Source organism: Giraffa tippelskirchi, chromosome 8, assembly GCF_054371585.1.
Source record: "Giraffa tippelskirchi isolate mGirTip1 chromosome 8, T2T-mGirTip1v1.2.pri, whole genome shotgun sequence".
NCBI lineage: Eukaryota > Metazoa > Chordata > Mammalia > Artiodactyla > Giraffidae > Giraffa > Giraffa tippelskirchi.
The window spans coordinates 94,589,314-94,616,486 of NC_137282.1; the positions used below are offsets into that span (position 1 = coordinate 94,589,314).

General features: G+C 42.1%; 1 protein-coding gene across 1 annotated transcript in view; it reads right to left on the minus strand.

Annotated features, from left to right (window-relative positions):
* LOC145516548 (chondroitin sulfate proteoglycan 4-like) overlaps positions 1-27,173 on the minus strand; it is a 73,838-nt gene that overhangs the window by 35,304 nt on the left and 11,361 nt on the right. The window contains exons 2-6 of the mRNA XM_081517769.1: positions 26,129-26,292; positions 22,236-25,805; positions 20,148-20,618; positions 15,234-15,410; positions 1,781-1,979 (exon numbers count right to left, since the gene is read on the minus strand). Of these exons, the coding sequence (XP_081373895.1) occupies positions 1,781-1,979; positions 15,234-15,410; positions 20,148-20,618; positions 22,236-25,805; positions 26,129-26,292 (4,581 nt within the window). The remainder of the gene's footprint in view (positions 1-1,780; positions 1,980-15,233; positions 15,411-20,147; positions 20,619-22,235; positions 25,806-26,128; positions 26,293-27,173) is intronic.

The following is a 27,173-nucleotide window of genomic DNA, read 5'->3' on the forward strand; positions in this document are numbered from 1 at the left end:
TTATATTTCAATCCTTCACTGCAAAGAGTAACTTCAGCTCTTCAAACTACTCTTCCCTTCTATGGGTGGCACCTATTAGAGAAAGCCCAGCTTTAGAGTCATACCAAGTTACATCTAGTTCTAGGCCTCAGTTTCTTCATCTCTATAATGAGATCATTTACTCCCAATCACTCAGAAAACTTCTGCAGATTAAATGAAATGGGTCCTTTCATTGTATCTCCTGCAGTGCCTAGCACATGCCAGACAATCAGTAACTCCTTCCCACTGCACATTGCTTAGTCTTAGAAATTCTAAACTTTCTCTGTGCAAGTCTCTAAAGCAGTTCTCACTATTTTGAACATATGATAATCCTTTCATAGAGATAAAAAACTTCTAGGCCCTTGCCTAATAATACCTGGATTTTTAGTATCTACTAACCAAAACCACACATAATTGGCAGAAACATCCTATCAATTCAATGTCCCTTTAAATGAATTGTATTTATTAATGTGAACAACTGCATACAATTAAAAATAAAAACACATGTGGAAAAGATCATTCAGTCTAGAAACAACGCTTTGGTACATACGTGGGTAGATTTACGATTTTATTGCAATAAAACTAACCCCCAACAGGTCCCCGGGCTACAGGTTTGGAACCACTAGATAAGAGTGGTCACATAGTAAATGCTTTTCAGGTTATCTCAGAATTCTTTGTACTTAACTGCAGAGATAATCAGGAAATCACTACCTTTGAATTTAGCAGATTTTTATCTTTGTTTTCTTTATTATATTTTCAAAGAAGGTAATTAAAAGTGGCTGGAAAGATACAGCTTTTAGCTTTCCCATCATGCACCCCAGGCTCACATTCCTCCCCCCGCCACTTCCTCCTGTGGCTGAGAATGGGCAGCTTGCCCTCTCTGACCACTGTCAAGGGCAGCCAGGAAACAGAGGCCAGCTAGATCACCCCTCCTGCAGATGTTCAGTGGTGATGTGGCTTATTGATTTACTGATGACCAGAGGTAAGAAAACAAAACCTTTTAATATCAGGGTCTCTTAGATTTACAGTTATATCCATTCATTCATCCTTGTATTCATCATTTAACAAATGCATTTGTTGTGTTCACTAACATAGTCCTAGCATTTGGAACATTACCTGGCACATAATAGGTATCAATAGGATTTCATTCATACAACAAATTTTTATTAAGCACCTACTATGTTCCAGTCACTATTCTTAGGTGCTGAGAATGTAAGAGCAAAGAAAGGAAAGATTCTATTCTTCTAGCCCTTATACTCTAGTGGGGAAGACAGCACACAAATGAACAAATCAATCTATACTACAAAGTAAGGTAGCCAGAATAAGGGATAGAGATAAATGGAAGAGATGTGATTTCAGTGGGCAGTCAGGAAAAAGATCTCTGAGAAGCTTACATTTATCTATTTTATATAAAATGGATAAACAATAAGGACTTACTATACGGCACAGGGAACTATATTCAATATCTTGTAATAACCCATAATGGAAAAGAATCTGAAATGTACATATTTCACCTTACATGACAATGTGAGCAAGCCAAGTATGAGTTACAGGTACACTCTGAGGTTTGCTATTATTGGCCTTACTCAAATGTAAACTTAAATGTACTGGCCTTACTAAAACGTGTCACTTTTTAAAAAAACTATACAGTAAGGTTTTTAGATGGCTTGTGGTTTTCCGTCAGCAGCTATTAGGTTTGACTACATGTTAACCTTTGATTGAAACACATTTTAGTTTCACATTGCTTTTCTCAGTTACCTACCGGTATGTACAAACACTAGCTGGCCCTCGTTGATCTGAGCCTGGGTGAAGTTCTGGATGCTACGCCCAGGAATGGACTTGAAAGCCAAATATCCATTGCTGGGTGGAGAGACCAAGTAGGCCAGGTCCCGTGGGGAGGAGTCCCCATCCACTGCACAGAGTTCATCACGGGTAATCTCAGTGACAGAATTCACCCACACCTTAAAAAGAAAGAATCACAAATCTTGTGAGGACAAATTCCAATCACATAACACCAGTAAACTGAGACACCGGCCCCTTGAATAAAGACTTAAAAGAAAAAAAACTAGAGCAACTCACCCAAGTTTTTTAAAGCATGATGAGTCTTAATTCAAAACAGACATATAATTAAATGTCAGATGAAATGCAGAGCATGTTGTAGTGTTTATTTAATTCATGAGGTTTCAAGAAAAACAACCAGGGTTCATTGTTATTTATTCAAAACTAATTATTTAAACTGCATATGCATTTATGTAAAGTACAAGAGCAACAAAAGCTGGTGGTTACTAAGTACTGTCTGTGTGTCTGGTATATGCTAAGCACTCCACATGGAATCTCAAATAATCATAGAAACTACCCCATAGGGTTGACTTAAGGATTTCTATTCATTACTTTAAGAAGCAAATGATTTCATCAGCTTTTAAATATTTGAGGGCAGAACACAAACAGTATATATATATTTTTAATTCTCCTTTATCCTATCCATCTTGCAGGGAAACAAATAACTAGTCCCTATGGCCTTTCAGTGTTTGCTATGCTGGTGTGTGTGTGCTCCGTTGCTTGGCTGTGTCCAACTCTACAGGACCCCACAGACTGTAGCCTGCCAGGCTCCCTGTTCATAGGATTTTCCAGGCAAGAATACTGGAGTGGGTTGCCATTTCCTTCTCCAGGGGATCTTCCCAACCCAGGGATCAAACCCAAGTCTCCCGCCTGCATCTCCTGCATTGGCAGGCAGGTTCTTTACCACTCGAGCCATCTGGGAAGCCCAGGTGAGTGCTTATTGCAGTTGTTTTTGAGTAACAGTCTCTATTTTTCCAATTGTATTTAAAATCTATTTACATTATTCAACAAGTCATCCTCTTTTGAGCATCTACTACATCCCAGGCAATGTTCTGGTGCTTGCAATACATCATGGAGCATACATTCCAGCAGCAGAGGATGAAGGGATACAAGGAAGAAATGATAGGAATAATGAAGAAATAAATTACATAGTCTGTTAGAAAGTCACAGGGACTGTGAAAAAATTTTAAATGAAGCAAAATGAGATGCTCAGATGTTAAATAGGAGGCTTATCTGAGGAAAACTGGAAGGAGGTGAGGGAGGAGCCATGAGGACACGTGGGGAAGAACAACCAAGAAGAGAGCACAGCCTTACAGTGCAAGCGAGCCTCAGCTGCCTGTGGAGCAGCAAAGAGGTCAGGGCAGTGGGACTAGAACTAGCAAGCTGAGGAGTAGAAGGAGGCATGTCGACACGGCCTCCAAGGTCAACTCCTGCAGGCTCTTGAAGGCCACCTGGGCTTCACTTGAGTGCAACCAGGAATTACCATGGGGCTTTAGGTGAGTTGTCACCTGGGCCAGCTTAGGTGGTAACAGATCCCTGTGGCCTTGTGTCAAGGACAGAGTGTGGGAGGCCAAGGATAGAAGCAGGACAACAAACAGGAGACGACTGCTATAATCCTGCAGAGAGAAGAGAGAAGAGAGTGGGGGACATTGGAGAGGAGGGAAAAGCGGGGAAATTCTGGGTGCTGTCGACAGATTCTAACGAGCTAGGTGTGGTGAGGTGCAGAAGAAGGAAGATGGTGAAAAGGACCTGGTTTGGGTCACAGCAACTAGAAGGACCAAATCACCATCAACCAAAATGAGGGTAGCTGTGGGAGGAGTGGATCTGGGCAGTAAGAGGAGTTCAGTTTTGAAACCCCCAAAGCCCCAAAAGTCACTTCAGTCGTGTCTGCCTCTTTGCGGCCCCATGTACTATAGCCTGCCAAGCTCCTCTGTCCATGGGACTCTCCAGGCAAGAATACTGGAATGGGTTGCCATTTCCTCCTCCAGGGGATCTTCCCGACCCAAGGATTGAACCTGTGTCTCTTATGTCTCCTGCACTGGCGGATGGGTTCTTTACCACTAGGGCCACTGAGTTTAAAGTGCTTGCTGAGACATCACATCACATCTTATGGAATCATGCTGCTCGGGGTTTCCCTAATCCTGTGGTCATGTGATATCTCACCAACACTAAAGGCAGCAGCTTTATCACTAAATAGATTTTCAGATTTCTCTCTGTATTTATAAAGTCCTCCCACAAAAATACTGTGCATATTTCCAAGCTTACGTGTCCTTCTCTGCTCTCTGACAAGAACCTTATCCTCTTCTACACTCGTTACCAACTCTTTAAAAATTCAATCCTAAGCTATTTAAGAGGTAATCGCTCTGGTCTAACAGGCTGTTCTCAGTAGAAAACGCAGTTTGTGAAATTAACTATAACTAAACAGAATTTGAGAAAGGGAGATCAGAAAGTACATAAGATTTCTACATTTTTCTACCAGAAATGATATGCCACTTTAGCTATGAAACTTTGGGCACATTTCTCAATTTCTCTGTGCCTCAATTTCCTCACTAGTGAAGTAGGAATAATAGAATTATTATGTATAATGAGTGATATAAAGCACTGTAAAGTACTTAGAACAAGTTTTACCTGGCACAGAGTAACCATCCAATAAATATCATCTTTCTTCATCAGATTTGGCTCTGAGAATGGATGTGATTTTTTAATATTACTTAAAAGTCACCTGGAGTGTAATATCACTCTTGACGCTATTCTTTTTTATTCTTTAACTTTAAAAAAAAATTGGAGTATAGGGACTTAACTGGTGTTCCAGTGGTTAACCACCTTCCAACACAGGGTTTGATCCCTGGTTGGGGAACTGATCCCACATGCCACGGGGCAACTAAGTCTGCATGCCGCAACTACTAAGCCCGTGGGCCACAAGGAAAATCCCCCACCCCCACAAAAAAAAAATTTAAAAAGAATATTGGAGTGTAGGTGATTTACAATAATGTGTTACTTCCTGGTATATAGCAACATGATTCAGTTACATATATGTGTGTATTTTTTCAGATTATTTTCCACTATAGCTTATTATAAGATATTGAATATAGTTCCCTGAGCTATGCAGTAAATCCTTGTTATCTATTTTATGTATAGTAGTTTGTATCTGTTAATCCCATACTCTAATTTACCTCTCCCCCATCTCCTTCCCGTTTGATAACCATGAATTGGCTATTCTACAACATGCACTGCACATTTTGTTTCATCCCACAGCATTCCTCCATAATTTGGGATGCGTAGTTTGTCTGTTTAATGTTTGTGTTGCCAATGGATGCTCCTATGTCTTGGCATTTGGAATATGCCCACAGAGGATTTTTCAGCACTAAACTCTAAGAACATCAATTTTAATAGCTATCAGAAATACTAATCAACCTAATGTCAAATTGTAAGTTTTGGCTTTCAGTTAATCCATGAAAAGGCTACAGTTCCTATAAAATATACAAGTTGGACTGCCTAACAAAATTCTAAACCCAATCATCCTAGTTTTGCACTTTTTACATTTTTAAATCCATATATGAATCTTATCTTCATTTCTTCAGGAAGTTGAACTGATTTGGAAATATACTGCCATTTCTCTTCCTGTGACTCGTAGATACTCATTGTTTCCAATGGTGCACACAAAAGCTGGATGAAGCATGTTTTCCACTGTAGTTACTCTTTTGTGAAACACTGTTTTGCCCCTCTTGCCTCTAGAATATATCATCTTCCAAAACCAATGTAAAATCTGCCACTCAAAACAAGAGCTAGTAACCTCAGTTCTCCATTTCCACTCAAACAAAATTTAGTTCAATTAAAAGTCCCATTGCTTTTGATGAGACCTGATTTAATGCCTAGTCTTTGGTAACAGAAATTTCAAATGGGCGGGGACAAGAAAACAAAGACTCCAAACTTGAAGGGAATAAATATCTGAAAAAATTAACACTTGAACCTGGAATGATGTATTTTTTTAATTCACTTTTAATTTAAACAGGACGTTAGATTTAGAAAAATGATCCAATGTAATCCAAATTGTGATCCAAATATTTAAAAACCCAGGCTTTTGTTCTGAGTTTCAAGAGGGATGTGAAATATTTGTGAATGGACTATCCCACTCTTTGACCCTTCCAAGCTTTCAAGCCTCCAAGTCACCATTTTGGACTTCGCTGCCTTCATTGTTCCACTGTCCATAGCTCTCAGAGATCTTTACAGTGATGGCAAGTGCTTATCAGAAACAAGCAAATAGTTCTATTTTTGGTATAAACAACAACAACAAAACAAAATGTACAGTATCATTTGAAAGCAAAAGGTGAAAAATAGGAAAACGAAGCCCCCTTGTGGACACCAATACACTTTATCAAGCATGCACGAAAATCACTGGTCATCCCTGAGTACAAAAGTACTCTGGAGAACATACTTCAGAGGAAAATGCAAAGGATTCACCCCACACAGTCTAACTCCAATTCCTAACTCCAGTTTGTCATGCTGAAATGACCTCCTGTATCACCACTGAATGGTCATCATCAGCCAGCCATGTGCTTCAAAGCAATGTTGTTTAAAGTACTTCAGGAGAAAGGAGTATACTCAGAATGCTGGGACTGAGTGGTTAATGCTCAGATTCCTGCCTCTGAACTCCCATCCATAGTCTGAGATGCCCTCAGCAGTTCTACCCCATCCTCCCGCTATCTTCTCCCACACAGACTGTAGATGACTCTCCGTGCCACCTCCTCTAAGCTCCAATGACAAGTAAGGAGAGTGAGCAGCCATGTGGGATGGTCTGAAGGTCTTGAGAAAATGCTGTTTGAAAGTCAAAGACAGCAAGAGAATCTGAAGACTCTGATGGTTAATTTTATATGTCAACTTGACTGGGCCACATGGTACTCAGATATTTGGTCAAATACTACTCCGGGTGTTTTTACGAAGATGTTTTTGGAGGAGGTTAACATGTAAATGAGCTGAGTAATACAGATTTCCCTCTCTCAGGGGTGTGTGTGTGTGTGTGTGTGTGTGTTAATCGCTCAGTCACCTCCGACTCTGTGCTACCCCATGGACTATAGCCTGACAGGCTCCTCTGTCCATGGAATTCTCCAGGCAAGAATACTGGAGTGGGTAGCCATTCCCTTCTTCAGGGGATCTTCCCAACCTAGGGATTGAACCAAGGTCTCCTGCATTGCAGGCAGATTCTTTACTGTCTGAGCCACCAGGGAAGCCCCATCTCAGGTGAGAGGACCTCACCAATCAGCTGAAGGCCTGAGCGGGACAAACTGGCTGATCCTTCCCTGAGTAAAGAGTGTTCTTTCCTGCCTGACTGCCTTTGAACCAGGAAAGCCTTTACACGGTGCTTCCCTTATAGCTCAGTTGGTAAAACATCCACCTGCAATGCAGGAGACCCCAGCTCAATTTCTGGGTCAGCAAGACCTGCTGGAGAAGGGATAGGCTGCCCATTCCAATATTCTTGGGCTTCCCTTGTGGCTCAGCTGGTAAAGAATACACCTGCAATGTGGGAGACCTGGGTTCGATCCCTGGGTTGGGAAGATCCCTTGGAGAAGGGAAAGGCAACCCACTCCAGTATTCTGGCCTGGCGACTTTCACTTCACTTCACACTATTGGCTCTCCTACATCTGTAGCCTGCCCCCTTGCCCCATAGATCTTGGGACTCGCAAGCCTCCATGATCACGTAAGTCAATTCCTTATAATAAGCCAACAAATAAATACACACACACACTCACTCTATTGGTTCTCTTTCTCTGAAGAATGCTTCATAATACAGAGGCCTTATTAATTCATATTTAGGACTGTTTTGGTCCCAGACTCTGACACTAACTTGATTTTTTTGGGCAACTCCCTTCATTTCTGAAGCTTTCTCTCTTTTTGAAAATGGAATTAACAGTAAAACTCATTTTATCTACTTCTTCAGGTCCTTGGGCTTCTTAACTATAACCATGAAGGAAGACAGAGTAGAGTGTCACGGTTACAAGTGAAAACTTACATCCTCACCTCTGTCACTTACTGTCTACCAGCAGCTCTTCCATTTCTGATCATGGGCAGAGAGACTCATATCTGAGCCTCTCTGTGTCCCAGATTCCTCATCCTTAAAATAAAAACCATATCCCATAGAGTTGTTGAAGATTCAATGAGTAAATAAATACAAAATGCTTAGAACAATGCTAGAAGCAGAGTAAGTGCTATGTAAGCATCAGCAACTGTTGTTGTTATTGTTGTTGTTGCTCAGTCGCTCAGTCACGTGCGACTCTTTGCAACTCCATGAGCTGCAGCACACCAGGCCTCCCTGTCCCTTACCCTCTCCCAAAGTTTGCCCGAGTTCATGTCCATTGCATTGGTGATGCCATCCAGCCATCTCATCCTCTGACACCCTCTTCTCCTTCTGCCGTCAATCTTTCCCAGCATCAGGGAATTTTCCAATGAGTCAGCTGTTCGCACCAGATGACCAAAATACTGGAGCTTCAGCTTCAGCATCAGTCCTTCCAACAAATATTCAGGGTTGATTTCCCTTAAGATTGACTGGTTTGATCTCCTTGCTGTCCACAGGACTTTCAGGAGTCTTCTCCAACACCGTAGTTCAAAGGCATCAATTCTTTGGCGCTCTGCCTTCTTTATAGTCCAGCTCTCACAACCATACATGACTATTGGGAAGACCACAGCCTTGACTGTACGGATCTTTATCGGCAATGTCTCTGCTTTTCAACATACTGTCTAGGTGTGTCATAGCTTTCCTGCCAAGAAGCAATCGTTTTCTGATTTCACGGCTGCAGTCAACATCCGCAGTGATTTTAGAGCCCATGAAGAGGAAATCTGTCACTACTTCCACCTTTTCCCCTTCTATTTGCCATGAAGCAATGGGGCCAGATGCCAAGATCTTAGGTTTTTTTTAGTATTTAGTTTTCAGCCGACTCTTTCACTCTTCTCCTTCACTCTCATCAAGAGGCTCTTTAGTTCCTCTTCACTTTCTGCCGTTAGAGTGGTATCATCCATGTATCTGGGGTTGTTGATGTTTCTCCCGCCTATCTTGATTCCAGCTTGTAACTCATCCAGCTCAGCATTTCTCATGATGTGCTCATTGTGTAGGTTAAACAAACAGGGTGACAGCAGACAGCCCTTGGTGTACTCCTTTCTCAATCTTGAACCAATCGGTTGTTCCTTTCAGGGTTCTAACTGTTGCTTCTTGACCTGCATTCAAGTTTCTCAGGAGACAGGTAAGATGGTCTGGTATTCCCATCTCTCTAAGAGCTTTCCGCAGTTTATGATCCAAACAGTCATAGGCTCTAGTGTAGTTGATTAAACAGAGGTACATGTTTTTCTGGAATATTCTTGCTTTCTCTATGGTCCAGCAAATGTTGGCAATTTGATCTCTGGTTCCTCTATCTTTTCTAAACCCAGCTTGGACATCTGGAAGTTCTTGGTTCACATAATGCTGAAGCTTAGCATGCAAGATTTTAAGCATGATCTTACTAGCACAGGAGACGAGTGCAACTGTCCAACGGTTAGAACATTCTTTAGTACTACCCTTCTCATGATTATATAAATAATAGTTATTATTACTGTCTCCCATGCTCTGAAATCTAGGAAAAGAAAAATCACTGCCTGAAATAATTCCCTACATTTGAAACTTTTCCCTAGAAAGAAGTAACTAGTAACCATAGCTTTGGGGAAATTATTCTTTTGCTGGAAAAAGTACTCCCACAGCTTTGCTATTTTGATGAAATGCATACACTTTATATATTAATTTTCAGAAAGTTAACAAGCCTAACATGTGGCACTTCTTTAATTGTATTAAAAGTTGTCAATTTTGGAGAACACTTTGCAATATGTTCAACACACACAGTTTTTCCAGGAAGTTTTCTGTGTTCATTTGTCATTGCTATTACACATTGTCATGGATATGATAGAGAGATCACACTTCAATAAAAAAAATATTAGGGGCAAAAAGTAAAGGATATCTTAGATGTCATAAGCTGCCAACATAGGCTCTCAAAATTAGCTGCCTCTTGGCTCTTTTTCATCAGGTCTAAATTATACTGAGATTGATAATAGACATTATAATTATATCATAAAATTTTAGGGCTCACGATTTCCTTCTTCTAAAACCTTAAACCAATTTCATTCACATTATACTATATATAACAGAAAAGGAAGGTTGTCATTATATACCCTGATCTACATCCCTTTTTCCCCTAATATTTCAAATTTTATAATTTATGATGTTGTTCCTTTTCTGTATATGCCCTCCTCACCATGACTCTGGGCTGTCGAGTGGTACCTAAGTGAATCAGCCATGTTTGCAGACAATGTACCTAGTCTGACCATCCCCATATCCTTTCCTGCTGGACGGAACAGGCAGATGGGCAGTGAACGGGTAGGCAGGGCTGAGCCAGCAGGCAGGCCTACGATGACAGTGTGCACAGGGAGACTTCAAAGCTGATAGTGACAATCTATGCCCCCTCCCCTGAACATAGAGACTTCTTGCATGTGGTAAAGTACCCTGATGAGGGGGTATCTGGCAGCGGGGTGGGGTGGGGGGTTGTTACAGGCTGCATTAACTCTGTTACAACCCTCCAGTATCCACTTCCAGGTCCCTGCTAGATAGAAGTTTCTACAAATGAACTTCCAAGACTTGACTCAACCTGTCAAAGGCCAGGTGTTCCTAGGAACAGGAAGAATAATTTTAAAAAGCGATTTATCTATATCAAAACATTTAGATTCGCTAGATCAGTGGCATACAATGTTCTTTAACACCTAAAGAGAGGGATACTTTTTACATAACAACCTAGAACACATATGTGTATTTGTATGTGTGTGTGTTTAAAATGAAGCAAAAGTTTCATATAACTTTTATATAACACACAGTGCATTCTGATGCTACCTGTTCTATTTGATTCTATTTAATTTGTTTTTAAAATGTTGGTTCTGTTCCACTCAATTAATTTCACAGACTATGAACAGTTTGCAACCTGGAGTTTCAAAACACTGTACCAGGTCATTCATATCGTGGATAGCAGAGTAGACTCTGCTCAGACCACCTGGGCTTAAAACTCACTCTCTTACTAACTGTATGACCTTGGCCAAGGAACTTAACCTTTCTGCGCCCAGATCTACTGCAATCCTCATTCTACATCAAGGACTGTGAGAGAAATGAATGAGAAGTCACATGTGATGCTTTTAGAATGGAGCCTGGCAGGGGCTCAATAAATGCTGGCCCACTTCCCCATCCCCTCTGAAGCCTAGTGGAATAAAATGGCCTTGCATAGGGGGTCCTTATGCCCAGAAATCAGCTCTCACCATGGAACCTAATGGCTGACCACTCTCCTCCCTCCATCTGCTCCGGTCACTCTGAGCTTCTCATGTCCTCAAACACGCCAAACCTGCTATAGGCTCACAACTTTTGCTCTAGCTGAATGCTTTGCTGGGAATGCTCGTGCTCCTAACATTCATATGGTTCCTTTCTCCCCCACCTGAGCTCACTCACGCTGGCCTTTATTCAGAAAAAATAGGGTTAAGACTGCCTTTCCTTAGGATGTCCTGCGTGCAAATCAGTACTTGGCTGGCATCTGGGAACTCCGTTATTAAACAGTTTCCTGTACTGATACAAACCTTTTCCTAAAATAATAAAAGTGTGTATCTAAACAGCACAAACAATGTCGTTTGTGCTGGACCCCTGCTTTCCTCCTGGGAATCTGGGACTTGGTACATACTAGGTGAAGGGTGCCTATGTTAATTGGGCTCCAGCCCCCAATAAACATCTTGGGTACTCAGGATCTAATGATCTTCCCTGGTAGACAACACTCTGCACATCATCACAATTTGCTGCTAGAAGAATTGAGTGCATCCTGTGTGACTTCACTGGGAAAGGACTCTTACAGCCTGACCTCCTTTCCTCTGGACTTCACCCCATGTGCCTTTTCCCTGAGCAGACTTTGCTTCATATCTCTCACTGAAATAAATCTTAGCCATGATTTGACTCTATGCTGAGCTCTATGAGTCCTTGCTCACCAACAAACTGTAGAGGGCTTGCGAACCCCTGACACACAGGGCTCCACTCAAATGTCCCTTCCTTGGTAAGACCTTCCCTCACCATGCTCTCTGCAAGGTCATCATTCTCTGACCCCACGGCTCTCTGTCCCCTTAAGTGCTCTGCAGAAAAATACCGCAGTTCATCACTCTGTTTATCACATACTTTCAATGTCTTCTCCAATCAACAGAAGCTCCATGGAGCACTTAGATAGTCAAAATTTATTGCCCTTATTACTGCTAGACACTGAGGCCACCACAGAAAGTCCCTTCCCAATGGAGCTTATGTTTATGGGAGGAGACAAACAATATTTGTTTACTACAAAGGAGAATAAAGCAGGGTCAAGGGACAGAGGGTGGCACAATGCTCCTTTGGCTGGGTGGTCAGGGAAGCATCTATGAGAGGAGCATGTCTAGAAGGCTGGGCGACCAGGGTCCAGCTAGGTTTCCAGAGCAGGCAACACACCCATGCTTAAGGAGTCCTGGTACTATTAATATGTTCTGCACCAGATGACTGGTAATCAGTGAAATCTAGAAAGCCTCTATTCACAATCATCATAATTTAAACAACAACAAAAAAAATCATTTTGGCAAATAAGCCTCAACACCTTGATATGGAAAGATTTTCACTGATAGAGCACCATGACCACCATCTGCAACTGAAGAAACAAATTCTTGAGATTTCTTCCATTTTAAAATAATCAAGCAAATCCTACCAAAACTATTTCTACATGTGTACATGACTAGTTAATATGTCCTACAGTCATACCTAGTCACCTCCAGATTTTAGACACACTGACTTTAAAACCAAAGCTATTCATATGTTTCCCAGTCAAAGAGAAAAGGTTCCCCCAGTCTAGCCTGGAATGATTCCACCCAACAGAAAATGGAAGCTCAACAGCCCCTTCATCCATCCAAGTGCAGCTTCACCCAGAGAGTGTCAAACAATGTTTACAGTCATAAAAACCACAAGATGTTAGAACTGGGAGGGACTGCAAGATGATCAAGGAAAACATACACATGCATAGACATTCACACACCCTACCCTGCAACATGCTTATGGTTTTGCTATTGAAGAAGGTGAGGCCCGGAGATTGTTCAGTCGCTAAGTTGTGTCAACTCTCTATAATACCATGGACTGAAGCACACCAGGCTCCTCTGCCCTTCTCTATTTCCCAGAGTTTGCTTAAATTCATGTCCATTGAGTCGGTGATGCTATCTAACCATCTCATTCTCTGCTGACCCCTTCTCCTTTTGCTTTCTATCTTTCCCAGCATCAGGGTCTTTTCCAACTGACTGGTTTGATCTCCTTGCAGTCCAAGGGACTCTCAAGAGTCTTCTCTAGCACTACGGTTTGAAAGCATCAATTCTTTGAAAGCTCAGCTGAGGCCCAGGGAAATTTTGCTTAAATTGGGCAATTTACAAGCCTTTAACTCTGGTCTCCTAACTTTAATACAGAACTTTCATGGCAGAAATTAGTTTCTTACTAGATAAATAAAAAATAAGTTCAGAAAGAGCCAGTGTCAAATGACTACACAACTCAAAACTGGGAAGTTGCATCTTTCCTGGCCTGGATCCAGGCAATCGAGGGGGGAAGGCAGGAATAAAGGCAATGGCCCCTGCCCCCAGCTGCTATTATTTTTTTATTTATTGAGAAAAACACTGGAATCAGGGATGGGGCAAGAGGTCTGGGCAAACTACTTGAGTAAGCAAGGTTCCCAGCAGACTATATTTTCCTAATTTTAAGAGAAGACAAAGTCTAGGGTACACTTTTTTCTCCTCACAATTTAATGTTCTGAACATCTTAAATTGGCAAGTACATTTAAATATAGTAAAGCTATTATTAAGTTGATAGTGCCTCTTATAACTGACGGTACCTCAGAACTGAACACCAAGCCCACAGCGGGGCTTCAGTTCCTTTCCGTAAGGAAGCCTGAGAGTTCACTACCTAATTCCTTGGTCCTTCTCTCCCTCAGGCAACTCTAGCTCTTCTCTTTCTAGAGCCTCGGTCCCTGCCCTGGATCTTTCTCACCCGCAGTTCGGCATCACTCAGCAAAGTGCTCAGATCCTCTGCCGAGGCTCCTGAGCATACAGAGGTGTCAATATGCCTGCTTCAGACCTATTCCTGTGTAAGTCCACTTTAGTAGGAGCGAGAGGAAGAAAAACTCTGGAGATTTTTCTTCACTAATAAGACAGCCCTTGATCACACAGACACACTGGGAGAGCCTGAGTCAGTCTTGGGTAAGAGGGGAAGTGGCAGAGCACGGTGGTGAGAGAGTCAGGCTTGCGTACACTCGGCTTCAAGTCGGCACCTTCCCTTGAGACTGCTCAGAACCTCAGCACTCCCATCTATAACAGGGGTATTAATCGCAGCAGTTCCTTTGTAGGGCTGTGAAAATGACACCAGCATAGAAGATGTACAGTACTCTACTCAGTAATAAATGTAAATTTGTATAACTGTGTTTAATAATGATTGACTCCTACAGTTCGTCACACTAGCCCACAGCCTACTTCTCAGCTCACTTTGCTGAGAGTGGATCAACAGATACTAAAATAAGAAGTCTGGAGAGAAGGAGAAAGGAAGCTGAAAACAGAGGGGGAGGCCCACACAGTTGACCAGTTGGAACACACTATCCCCAGGTACCTGGGCAATGACTGGGAAGTCAACTAAAAGATACAGGAATGGGTTCCAAAGATCTAAAAACACCATCATCAATTTTTCACTTAAAATGTAGAGGTTGCATAATGAACAAGCTGTCATAGAATTAAAAGCACTAAAAAGTCTATTCCCAGATCCAATTATTGTGAGCAAATAAAAACATAAAAACTCCAGTGATTTTTAACAATGTAAAATTTTCTATTTAGATTAGCCCCTGCTGGGTTCCTGGGTATGCCGGCATAATCATCCAGCTGGTGCTGGAGTGTCTTATAAATCAAGGTCAAAGGCTTCTTGTTCTCTATTTCTTTGTTGTTCTCCTTGCTTTCTTCCTGCCCCTCTCTGTCACTTGCCAGGACACCACTCTCCAAAGATCTTTTTTCTCTTTGTGTCAACTACCAGCTGGATATCATGGGTATGTTGCACCAAGTTGTAGCTTGGTGGATTAGATCCTTTGTCACTTAGAAAATAACATTTTAGATGACTGGTTTAGAACAGCACAAGCCAAAACCAACATAATGTCTTGGTAATGACTAACATTTATTTAAAACCAGCTGGACTATGTCAACTATACATACACAGTCATATATCTTATTAACATTAGAAACAATACAAAAGAAAATCAAGTGGGTAGCCCTGTATTATTATGATAAATCCAAAAGCATGGAGCACTTACCTGGAGGATTTTATTGGCTGTTATTACTGGAGCCTCATCGTTTACTGATTCAACAGTCACAAAAAGAGTTTGGGGCAAACTCTGTTTTCCAAGCTCTGAGCTATTTGCAAAGATGGTGAAACTGTCAAGAAGCTCTTCGCTATCATCATGCACATAGGAAATCAATTCATTTTCTACCTGTAACCAACAAAAAAAATCACCAAACTACTGGATATGTAATTTAGAAATATGACAAAAATGCTCTAAGAGAAATCCTGATAGTTTATATCTCTTTAAAACACAGAGGCATGTGTTCATCCCATAAAATTTGATTCTGACAATCAGAGCGCAAATTCTGATGGATGGCATAATTTTGATGAAGTAGTGCAGCATCCCAAAAGTAAGTTTAAGGATGAACAGAGTGATTGAGCAATAGGGACTAATAAAGAAAATGCAGGACTGGTTATCACAAGGCCTGAGTTCAAAGACTATTTCAAACCCTAAAATGTGTTGTAGGTGACATAGTCTTCCCTTTCTTCCAACGGATCAGCCATTAAAATTCAGACTCTGCTTGTGTATTTAGAGAGACTAATTTTTGAAGTTGTAGACAATTCAGAAAGTTGGACAATTCAGAATATTGGGCTTAGGCTCTGAAGTTTCCACCCACTGGTTGGATTTCTGCTCTTTTGGGACACATGGACCAGTGCAACTATTGTGTGCATGCATGCCTGCTCAGTCAGACTCTTTAAGTTTCCCCAAACTTCTCTTTTCTGAGTTAAGGATGCATTATTCCCTTAACTGCTCTTTGTATGTGAGGTTACACCTGCTACCTCCTCCTCCTGCAGAATACCATCATTTTTTGATGCATCTCTTAACAGCTACCATAAAGCTCCTGAGGACAGAGAATAATGAAATATATTGGAAATAAATTATTTTTATCAAGCCAGATTTATCTCACTGTAATAACCAAAATACAAATGTTTACTTTTATCCCTGGTTGATTTCATCTTTCTAATTTTCATTCTGAAATGGTTATCCAATGAATTAGTTATTCCTCTTGGATTTGTGATAGCCACAGATTTGATCAGAATGCCTTTCATGTCTTTAAGGCTCTGATGGAAGTATGGATCAAAACCAGACACCAGGAGAATTTTAAAGCTAGAAGGGAACTTGGCTTCAGTGAACCTGTGACCCAAAAATACAACAGCAGATAACTTCCAAAGCCCAACAGGAGTAGCTGAACTTCCAAAAAGTCTCTGGGGTTGTGTTTGTTTTGATAAAATACAGCCAACATTCTTAACAGTTCAACTTTGTCCAGTTCTATGGCGCACTTCCTTTGAGCAAAGACTTTTGATCTCTCAGAGGTGTCTCTGACAAGAGTTGAAAAGTTCATGAACTGTTTCAAGGGAAAGTTGTAGCCACTTGAACACAGGTGCGTGAAAGTTTCTTTGGAGTTCCATGGGAAGAGAATTCCAGACCGTAGGCCCGACCACATATTCCTGGAACATACTGTTTTAAGCTATTTAAAAAAAAAAAAACGTGGAAGATGGCACTGATCAGAGGGCAGGAGCTATTCTAACCTAACATGCTTTAGGAAGATAGCATTTAAATAGACATCACCTTCTCTGTATCCTTCCTGCAGAAATACATCATTTCCTCAACGGAGTGGTACTTTCTCAAATTACCATTTAAAATGCCAGTGTGCGTGTGCATGTGCTAAATCACCTCAGTCGTGTCCAACTCTTTGCGACCTCTTGGACTGTAGCCTGAAGGTTCCTCCGTCCATGGGGATTCTCCAGGCAAGAATACTGCAGTGGGTTATCAGGCTCTCCTCCAGGGGATCTTCCCAACCCAGAGATCAAACTCGCAGCTCTTACATCTCCTGCATTGGCAGGTGGGTTCTTTACCAGCTGAGCCAGCTGGGAAGGCCAAAATGCCAGTTAGTAGGTATTAATCTAAAGGCAAGGAGGGTTTGGTGGGAATGCATCTATTCCTAGTTCTAATGCTAGAAAAACATCTGCTGACCTTCAGGTACTTAATAAACTTGTAGAAAATCTTAAAAGATTCAAAAGCATTTGGTCCTGTCACCAGTCATGTTCAGGGAATATTAAGTTTCCCTCTTCTGTTCACAGCAGGCTTTCCAGGTGGCTCAGTGGTAAATAATCCACCTGCCATTGCAAGAGACGTAAGAGATGCAACCCCTGTTTTGACCCCTGGGTTGGAAAGATCCTCTGGAGTAGGAAATGGCAACCCACTCCAGTGTTCTTGCCTGGAAAATTCTGTGGACAGAGGAGCCTGGCAGGCTACAGTCCACGGGGTCACAAAGAATCGGACATGACTGAGCACACAGAAAAATAACAACGGTTCACATTCTCCCTCCCCCATTGTTCTGAACCTCACTAGGGGTCAAAGGTGAAGTCAAAAGCCCTCCCATACTGGACCCCCTTAATCTCACCTACGGCCCCCCACCCTTGTGTGAAGCTCCACACACTGAGCTCCTCCTGCTCCCCTCACAGAGCTGTTCGCTTGCTCTTCCCTCGGCCCGAATGCTCTTCCTCCATATCCACCACACTCACTATCCGTCATGTCCTCCAGGTGTCTGCTCAAGGCTGCCTTGGGCCCCCACCTCTGTATTTGAAGCTGAGCATCAGCACACACAGACACACAAACACCACTGATGTTCCCAGCACTTCCTATCTCTTTTTCCTGTTCTATTTTTCTCCATAGCACTAATCTTCATTCAACTATTTTATTTATATAAATTCACTTATTTATTTTAATTATTCTCTCTCTCTGCCTCTTTCTGTCCCCACCAGGAAAAAATATCCATAAGGGCAGGATTTGTTGCTGGGTTAATTCACTGCTTTACACTCAATACTTAGAGCTAGCATACCTGACACATAATAGACACTCAAAAACTGTTCATTGAACGAATGAAGGGCAAAAATGGCCAAGACCTCTCCTTCTCTGTGTCACTGAAGGTTATAGCCACAAGTTGTTAGGTGTCACCATAAATGAAAATGACCATGTCTCAAACCCCGGAGACCTCAGAAGTCGTAAAAGAAGAGAAAATGTAAAGGTCTTGAGAAATGGAGGATTTCCTGTCACATCAGTAAACAAAGGATGTCACAGTGAGGTTCTGGCTCTCCAAATGTGAATTCCTGAGCCTTATGGGCACTCAAGAAGGAGAAGAATACCCACAGCCTGGCAGCCATCAGGCTGTAGCCACTCCCTACAGTGAGCTCTGAGCAGCTCAAGATTGAAAACAGGATACTGGCTCCAGATAGCTGAGGTGTATGTGAGAGGAATGATTCGAGTGAGCCCAGACTCCTTCATCGTCCCGTCAATAGAAAAGTGCTAAATTCTTTAGCTTGGTTAATCTGGTTTTATTTCATTAACAATAATCTTTTGATGTTCAGACTACCTGCTCTTTGTTGCAAACTTCTATATAACCTGATTCCTCCTCCCAGCTCCTTGGAGCAGTTCTCTCAGGGTCACTTGAGATGCTGTCTCCTGGGCCTGAAGTCCTAAAAATTTCCACCAAATAAAACACAACTCTCAACTTTTAGATTGTGACTATTTTTTTAAGTCAACAGGGTCACCTGAAGATCAGGAACATATAATCTTGACTGCGAACAAGGCTACAGCAACATGGATACTGTAGGGAACACTCACACTTGATTCGTATTTCAACCAACCATCCTTGAATATATACTTCTCATAATACAAAGCACAGACGATAATGAATTGGTTAAGCCAGAACCAAAATTTAGTGCTCAGTCTCTCACCCATCGTACATGGGGTGAACAGAATTAAATTCACATGAGAACAGGTGGTTATTTAGGTGGTTTGTCCAGCCTTTGGGAGGGAAGCTATGATTAAGAGATGGCTGCATGGAGTCACTGAAGAATCATCTCCCCTGGGTCCCCAGTTGAGAGGCACCGAGCTCCAAGGTCTTTTCCACCCTCAGCACTCTCCACTTCCCCCCATGGCTCTGAATACCACCTGATTGAGTCTAACCATCTTGACAAGTGCCTCAGGGCTCTCCAAAGTTGGCCCCTAAGCACCCTCCAGCACACTCTGTCCATCTGGGAGCCTCATGAACTATTCCTTGGCCCCTAGAACACCATTTACTTCAATGCCTTCACGCCATTGCCATATAATCCCCTTTTGCTTGCATTTCTTTGCTTTCTCTCTCCACCTCTGTTATCTCCCTGCTCTTTCTCTCTATCCTTGAAGTCTAGCTTAAACTTTATTCCCTCTGAGAAGCCTTCAATTAGAGTCAAATGTGACCATTCTGCACACCCACAGTATCATTGTTAAAGTGCTACATGAAAGACAAGAAGAGTATAGCTTATATTAAAGTTCATGTGCCTAACTCCCCCACAGCAATTCTTGAAGGCAAAAAATATGTCTACTTATCATGGAAACCTTACAGAGTAAGGTTGAATAGAATAAGCTTTTAGTAAATGGATTCAAGTCACTTGATGAGGTGAAATCCTTAGAAGCAAAATGAAGCAGCAACATGCATTCTTAGCTAACTGCATAAAGATATCCAAAGATGCTAGACAGCTGTTCATGGTTTCCATCCTGAAGACAGTGTGTTCCTAGGAGCTTATAAAGGAAATAATGGAGATCTGAAAGGTACTCTGCAATATTTTTTTTAAAGTATGGAAATCATTCTTTTATTCATGGTAAGAAAGCAAACTATCACAATAATAACACTCTAATAACTCACTGAGGATATTTAAGCAATGACTAGATGACCTCTCTATGGGGTTATCATGGAAGGACTTCTCCATCTGCTGGGAGGTTGGACCAGATATCTTCTAAGGCCCCATCACTTCCCAAAGTCCATGAATCCAAGTGATAAATGGCCAATTTTTTTCTTATCCAACATATCCAAGTCCAAATATATTAACTGAGAGTTATTACCTGTTTCCTGGTAAATTTCATCAGCTTTACTCTTGGAAAATGAGAATTTTCAACATAACCATGTTTCGGTGGTTTGAGTAGAACAAATTCACAGTCAAGTCCCTCAAAATGTTTGCTTGGAATTCTAAAATAGTCTTCTGGAAGTGCCTTGGAGCCACCTTCCTGGACTGTGAAATTTTGTACTGCCAGAGGAATCCATTTAGGGACAACATCCAACAGGATTTCAAGTCTGCTCACAGCTTGGAAGCCACTCATAACATCCAGTATAAAACGGTCCTGTTGTTGGTCAGGCATTGTCTGTACATAATGGATGTAACCATCATCAACATCCTGCTGCGTAAACATCAAAGGGAAATTCTCCTCTGTACCCACGCTACCCTCCTCCAGTAAAGACCTTCGAAGGTATCCATGCACTGGTGGAGTTCTAACAATGAACACTGCCTCTGAAGGAACAGGGTCTTCATGCACAGCCTTGAGTGCACATTAACAACACAGAGACACAAAAAGAAAAACATTAATCTATGGAATAGTCAAGACCCTTGATGAACCAAATTTTTTTTCTATTAATGTTCACAAATGGCTTAAGTTACAATCCAGGTTAAGACACAGTTTAAGCCTGGGTCTGTTCTGGTAACCATGCTAATATTTCGAATTTCAGTCCTGATCACAAAGACAAAGCAACATTTGAACAGTCACTAATGTATTATCAAGACATCGTTCACAGTGGCAAGAAACCTAGGACTTAGAAAAGAGAGCTGAAAGAAACAAAATGGTATCTAGAGAAGGAATAAAAGATGGTAGAAGCAGCAGCAGTTAAAGCACTAAAATTGCAAGACTTTAAAGGAAAGTCTATTTTTAAACTAGCTCAGCATTTTGAATATACATTTACTGATTTAGCAAAATTCATTTCAAAACTTTCTGTGACAAATTTATAGTCCATGAACTATGTACACCCCCTTGTGGTGAAACTTAAATTCTCTAAGATTCAGAAAAATAATTGAGAAAAAAGCTGGTGGGCTCCATATTCTCTTGATCAAAACTCATTATTCAGTAAATTGCTCTGACTTGAATTCATTTCTGCTGCTGCTGCTGTTCAGTCGCTCAGTCGTGTCCGACTCTTTGCAACCCCATGGACTGTAGCCACCAGGCTCCTCTGTCCACGGGATTTTCCAGGCAAGAATATTGGAGTGGGTTGCCATGCCCTCCTCCAGGGGATTCTTCCCAACTCAGGGATCGAACACAGGTCTCCTATACTGCAGGCAGATTCTTTACCACTGACCCACCAGAGAAGTCCAAATTCATTTCTACTTGATGTTATTGGCTGTATTTAGCAAGCAGGCAAACTCGTTTGCAGTCCTGAGGGTAGATTCAGAATAGCTTGCATTTGTGGCCAGTTGTCATAAATCAGTTGTACCCTGCACAGATTACTCATTCTCCCCTAACTCTGATCAGCAGGGCTGTGCTGCTAGAAGCTCTCAAGTCAGAGCCTCAGGAAACCAGGCGGTTTCTGGTGTGAAGTCTCACCCTTGGCATTCCCGGGGTCTGGGCCAATTTATCCATCAATTTCAAGAAACTACACAAGGCCACATTCAGAGCTAAAGAAATAAACTGTGTAATATAGTATCCCTGTCTGTTTTAGGAATCCTTTTTATGTCTGTTAAATTACACTTTTATACCCTGCTTCACCACATTACAAATGTAACTCAGATCAAATGAAATATTGGCAGTGTTTCCACAAAAAATGAAAAAAGTAATGACCTCTTCATTGATTATAATATATACATTCCCTCCTCCTTCGCAGGTTATTCTACATTATAAACATATATGCATACTCGTGTGATCATGTGCACACAGCTTTAAAATGAAGGGATTTTAGGATTCTTTATATTCCAACTATAGAACAATTAGCAGTATCAAAATCATGGAATCGGCTGGATTTCTTCTCAATGGCATTTGCATTTTTAAAAAGTCATTCCAAATACCAGGAGAGAAATCAGCACAAAAATAGCTCTCAGAAGAAAACAAAGAGATCATTTGTCCCTGTGGTTCCAGAGGGGGAGAATGCTGGGAGCTGGGACCACCACCTACCTGGAGCCTTCCTCTACTCAGTTTTACTGGTTTTCCTTCTTCAACCACAAGGATCTTGCTGTGCAGAATTCGCGTGTGATGTTGGTGGCCTTCTGAGTCCACCTGCACGTAGACTCCCACATATAAATATATATCTTTAATTCGCACTGTTAGGTTGAACATATCGAAGCTGCCACTGCCGTCATGCCTGTAAATCACACGCCCTTGCTTCAAGTCATGCATGGAAAATGAGCCAGGCGCTGAGCTGTTGACCAGCACTTGGCCATGCTTTGGGGGCTGCACAATATGGAATTCGATCTCGTGATCTGTTCTGACATCTTGGTTTGTGGTGACACTGAGGTTGGCTGTCGTGAGGCTGCTGTCTTTTCCTCTCTGTACGAGTAGCCCTGTGTTGTTGGCTACACGGATGTAGGGGTCTGACACGCTGACCTCGAGGAGGGATGACGTGTAGTGGACACCGTCCGTCACAAACAACACAATGCGGGCTGAGTCTGCGCCCAGGTGCCTGAAGAGCACGTGTCCTTCCTGCAGGTCCTCTTGCCTGAACTGGTAGAGTTTCTTAGTTGGGTCACTGGCTTGCACCAAGTCCCCGTTCGGGATACCCCGCCGGATGTAGAGCAACTGCCCATCGTCAAAATCTGAGTCAGGGTCATGGTAGCAGAGATCTGAGAGGGTCAACAAGCGCTGGCCATTCCGCACAACCTCAAATACCTTATCCACCACGCGCAACGGTTTCTCGTCATTCTTTAACTCCACAGAAATGGCGACTTTGATTTCTGTAGACAGATGCTCCATGTCAAGATCCCTGAACGCTCCCTCTTGGTCTGGTCCTGCAGTGGAGGCCACGAGGAGGAATTCGTCACTCTGGGTCTCAGAGTCATCGTGCTCATACATCAGCCGCTCACCCAGGATGTCTTGATCCATGAAGGCGGTGATGTTGTCCTGATTTCCAGGAGACTCTGAAGAGCGAATCAGTTTCAGCTTCCCGTGTTGTGGACTCTTGGTGACTGTATATTGGAAAGTCCGCTTGTCCAAGGTTTGAGCAAATAATTCTGACTTTGTGATTAATTTCCCTTCTCCTTCTTTTACAAGTAATCCTCTGTTAGTTAAAATAATATGCTTCCTCTCTGCTTTAAAGTTGATTCTGAAAGTATAATCTTTTGATTCTATGTGTTTTGCAATCATCAAGAACCTGAAAATATCTTGTGAATGTTCCCTGGGCCTCTCCTGTGGTTCATAACTTATCTTACCGTCTGTAATGTTTTGTTGGCTGAAGACTGAGTTTGTCTGTAGAACTTCTGTGCCAAGTAGCAATTTTCCTTTCTTAGGTGGGGTCAGTAACTTAAACTGCAGTTCCCTCTCAGCTACTTCCACCCCCTCTGTCACGGCCTGTAAGTGATCAGAATTCAATACGTGCCTGTTTATTTTACTGATCTCAAGGGCAACCTTTTTCAGAAGGGTAAACTTTAGCCACTGTATCGTAATAGGAAACACCAGCTCTTCGCTGCTTTTTCCTTCTATGTCAACTTTAAATTTAAAGTGATCCGTAACATTTTCTAGTTGCAAATCTTTGAATGTGGTACAGTACCGGATCTGACTCTGATCAACAGAATGCTGAGAAAAGTTACTGATTTGTTTCCACTCACCACCTGGCCCTTGTTGCTGAATTTGGCCAAAGTGAGGTGGATAAGTGATAACATAACGGGTGTCCACCTCAGGGCGTTCACCATTAACCTCCACCGACAGGTTGCTCTGTGTAATCAGAACCGAACTGCCCTGGTGTACGGCCACACCAGTCCGATTAGCCACTGTCAAGTCCCAGGGAATGGCCATGACCCGCAACACCACTGTACTGCTAACCAGCTCTCCATCATTTGCTCTCAGAAGGATCCGGGAGTTTGGATGGCCCCTGTGCACATAGAAAATGTTGCCATCTCTTAAATCCCCATATGAGAAACCATTAATGGCTCTCCCAGGATCATTGATGTTTTCTAAAAACCCAGCATCTGAATTGAAGTTGCCAAGCACTGAGACACTAAGACTCAAGGAATCTGTGTCTGGGTCTGAAATATGTATGATATTTGGAGTCAGTAGTTTCTTAGAATTCTCAAACACAAGAAGCAAGCTTCCATCGGGGAGCTTAAGGTTTGGGGGATCATTTACTGGAATGACAACAATGTTAAACACATAAGAAACATGTCCTTGCAGATACAGTGGCACTTCCCTCTTGCTATTGGAAGAGACTGAAAATGTGAAATAATCCCTAGGTTCTTCTGAACCGTCATGGACATACCAAACGTTCCCTTGCTCCAAATCCAACAGAGTGAAAACTTTCTCTGGGCCTTGCTCGGGGGAAACATCTAATCGAAGGAACCCATGAACAGGCATCTCCCTTATTTTAAAGAGTATCTGAGAATGATGGATACCCAAAGCCTTCAGCTCCACATCCACCTTCATATGCCTTTGTTCCAGTAAGGCTTGCCCACCTTCTTGGACTTCCAAGTTATTCAGGACCAAGAAATAGCTACTCACATTTTGAAGACTAGGCTTGCCCGCCTCAGAGTCGGCAGTGGAAAGGGGAACTTCTGCCAGCAGCAGTTTCTCCATGGTTGTTGCAGAAGGGTTTTCATTATCACTGCCCTTCATTTTACACCCCGCAGATATATCTTTGGAAACAAAGGCATCCTTTAATGCTCTCTTTTCTGAGTTGGCTTCCAAGCCTCTTACGCACCCTTTAAAAGAGATTCCTCCAGCAGATTTCCCAGGCACAGAGGCAAGTCCTAACCTCTTAACTTCTTCTCCCTTGTGTCTATCAAGACCTCCCACGAAGAGGGGGCCTGCAGATACAAACAGTTTGCTTTGCAAAGGCAGGTTTGTCCTTACTTTTTGTTCATCCACCATCAGGCCCAGGTATCTTTCAGTGAATCTGACTTGAATATCGTGCCACTGGTTGTCACTAACTAAGCTAAAAGAAGAGAGTTGAGTATCACTCCTATTCCTTCCTACATGAGCCTTCAAAAAACCTTTAACTATTTCTAAAGCGACAAAATCTCCTTCCCTGCCTGACTGATATAAAAGCAAGGCTTGTTGAGTTCCAGTCTGCAAAGCAAATTCCAACAGCCCGTCCCCTTGGACCTTCCACTCTGGGAAGGTGACATAGGATCTGGAGCTAAAGAAATTGATGGCTTCATCCTCCCCCGCAAAAAATTCATCACTGCATCCTAGTGACACCTCATAAACTTTCTTAAAACCAGGGTAAGGTCTAAGAGAGGAAAGGATCTCCCTCTGGTTAAACACCATATCCTCCATACAGCCACGGAAATTGGGGAGCTGTCCATCGAGATATGAGACATCAAGTCCACCGCGGCCCGCTATGTAGATTCCATGCTGAAAGTGCAAATTGTGCATCCCACCAGTGATCCGGCCAGTCATCTCATAATGTTTGTCAATAACCAGAGAGACATGATCCTTAACACAGTACAATTCCACTAAATGCCAAGCCAAGTCATCCACACGAAGTCTTTGCTCAGAAAGAAGCACTAGCTCACCTGTCCCCAAATTCACTCTCACCTGAAAGACAAAGAATCATAATTAAGCAATTTCATCTCATAGTGTTTTATTGAGAAAATATGGCCATTCACAAAGAGAAAGAGAAACCTGGACATGGAAACCCCTTCCGACACTTATGGACTACATACTGAAATTAAAATTTTCTGAGTTGGAATATTCAAGACATGCTCGTAAAATTGGAGAAGATCTCAACCCTTACAGGTGGCATCTGATTTTATTCTAGTGAAATAACAATAATCAAGTGTTTTGTTCTCTTTCTCTCACTGTTTTTCCCTCCAGTAATTGAATCATTGTATATTTTTAAAGATTAAAAAAAATCTTACCCGTAAGTTTCCTGATAGAAGTTCTATTATACAGTAGTCATTTTCCCCAGCTGCAAGAAAAAGTAATCCCTGTGGTTTGCTGGTTTGAAATTTTAATTTAAGAGATAGCTCAGAGGAAACTTCTATGATATTGAGCCCCACGTAGCTTTCACCATAAAAAGATGCTGTAGGAAAAAAAGAAGTTAGTAAACTTATTATACAATGACTGTTACAGTTATATTGTCATCTCCCTGCAGGAGAGACTCTGCTGAAGACAGCTGCCTTACCCAAGGCCACACCTGCTGACTGGGGGTAGCCCACAGATCTGTCATGGGGGTAGAAACGCTGTGTTCTCTTGCTCCAACTCAGGACACTTCTGATGGGTCAGTCCCTCTTCAGAACTCTCAAGAGGGCCGAGGCTTCTACTGAAACTGAATTGCAAATCTGATTCTCTGTCTACCCAATTCTGCTTCTTTCCCTTCTAAAGGGCCTAATCCCAAATCGCTGATGGTGAACTGGTGTTATAGTGAAAAGGAACACAGTAGCCAGCTCTGAAATATCAACCTATGAGAAATGTAGGGCAAGTAGTAGCAATGAGAACAATGGAATTGGATGTCTATTGATAAGTCGGAATGAAGCTTTTGTTTTCAAAAGCTTATCTTTTGATAAGGAAAAACTAGGAGAGATTAGCTGACAATTAAAAGGCAGGTGTGAAAGCCGAAGGGCTTCCCTCGTAGCATATAAAAGTCTTTCTCATCTCCTACAGCAGGTGGGCAGGGGAAGTTGAGACTCTCACCCAGGAAATGGCATTGTCAGCTTCAAACAAAGTTCAAGTTCCAATCATGTCAGGCTGCCTTTGACAAGTCCAAGGCCTTGTTTGGGAAAGAATGGAAACTTGACTTATGGGATGGGGACATGTGGATTGAAGCTCAAATACCCTGTGTCCCTAGATCCCTCTGAACATTCTGATCCTGAAGAAAAGATCCATTCCCTGATTAAAGTGATCCTCCCTTTGCTGAAAGAGGATGCATAAACCTCTCCCCACAAATAACATGTAACCCCTGAA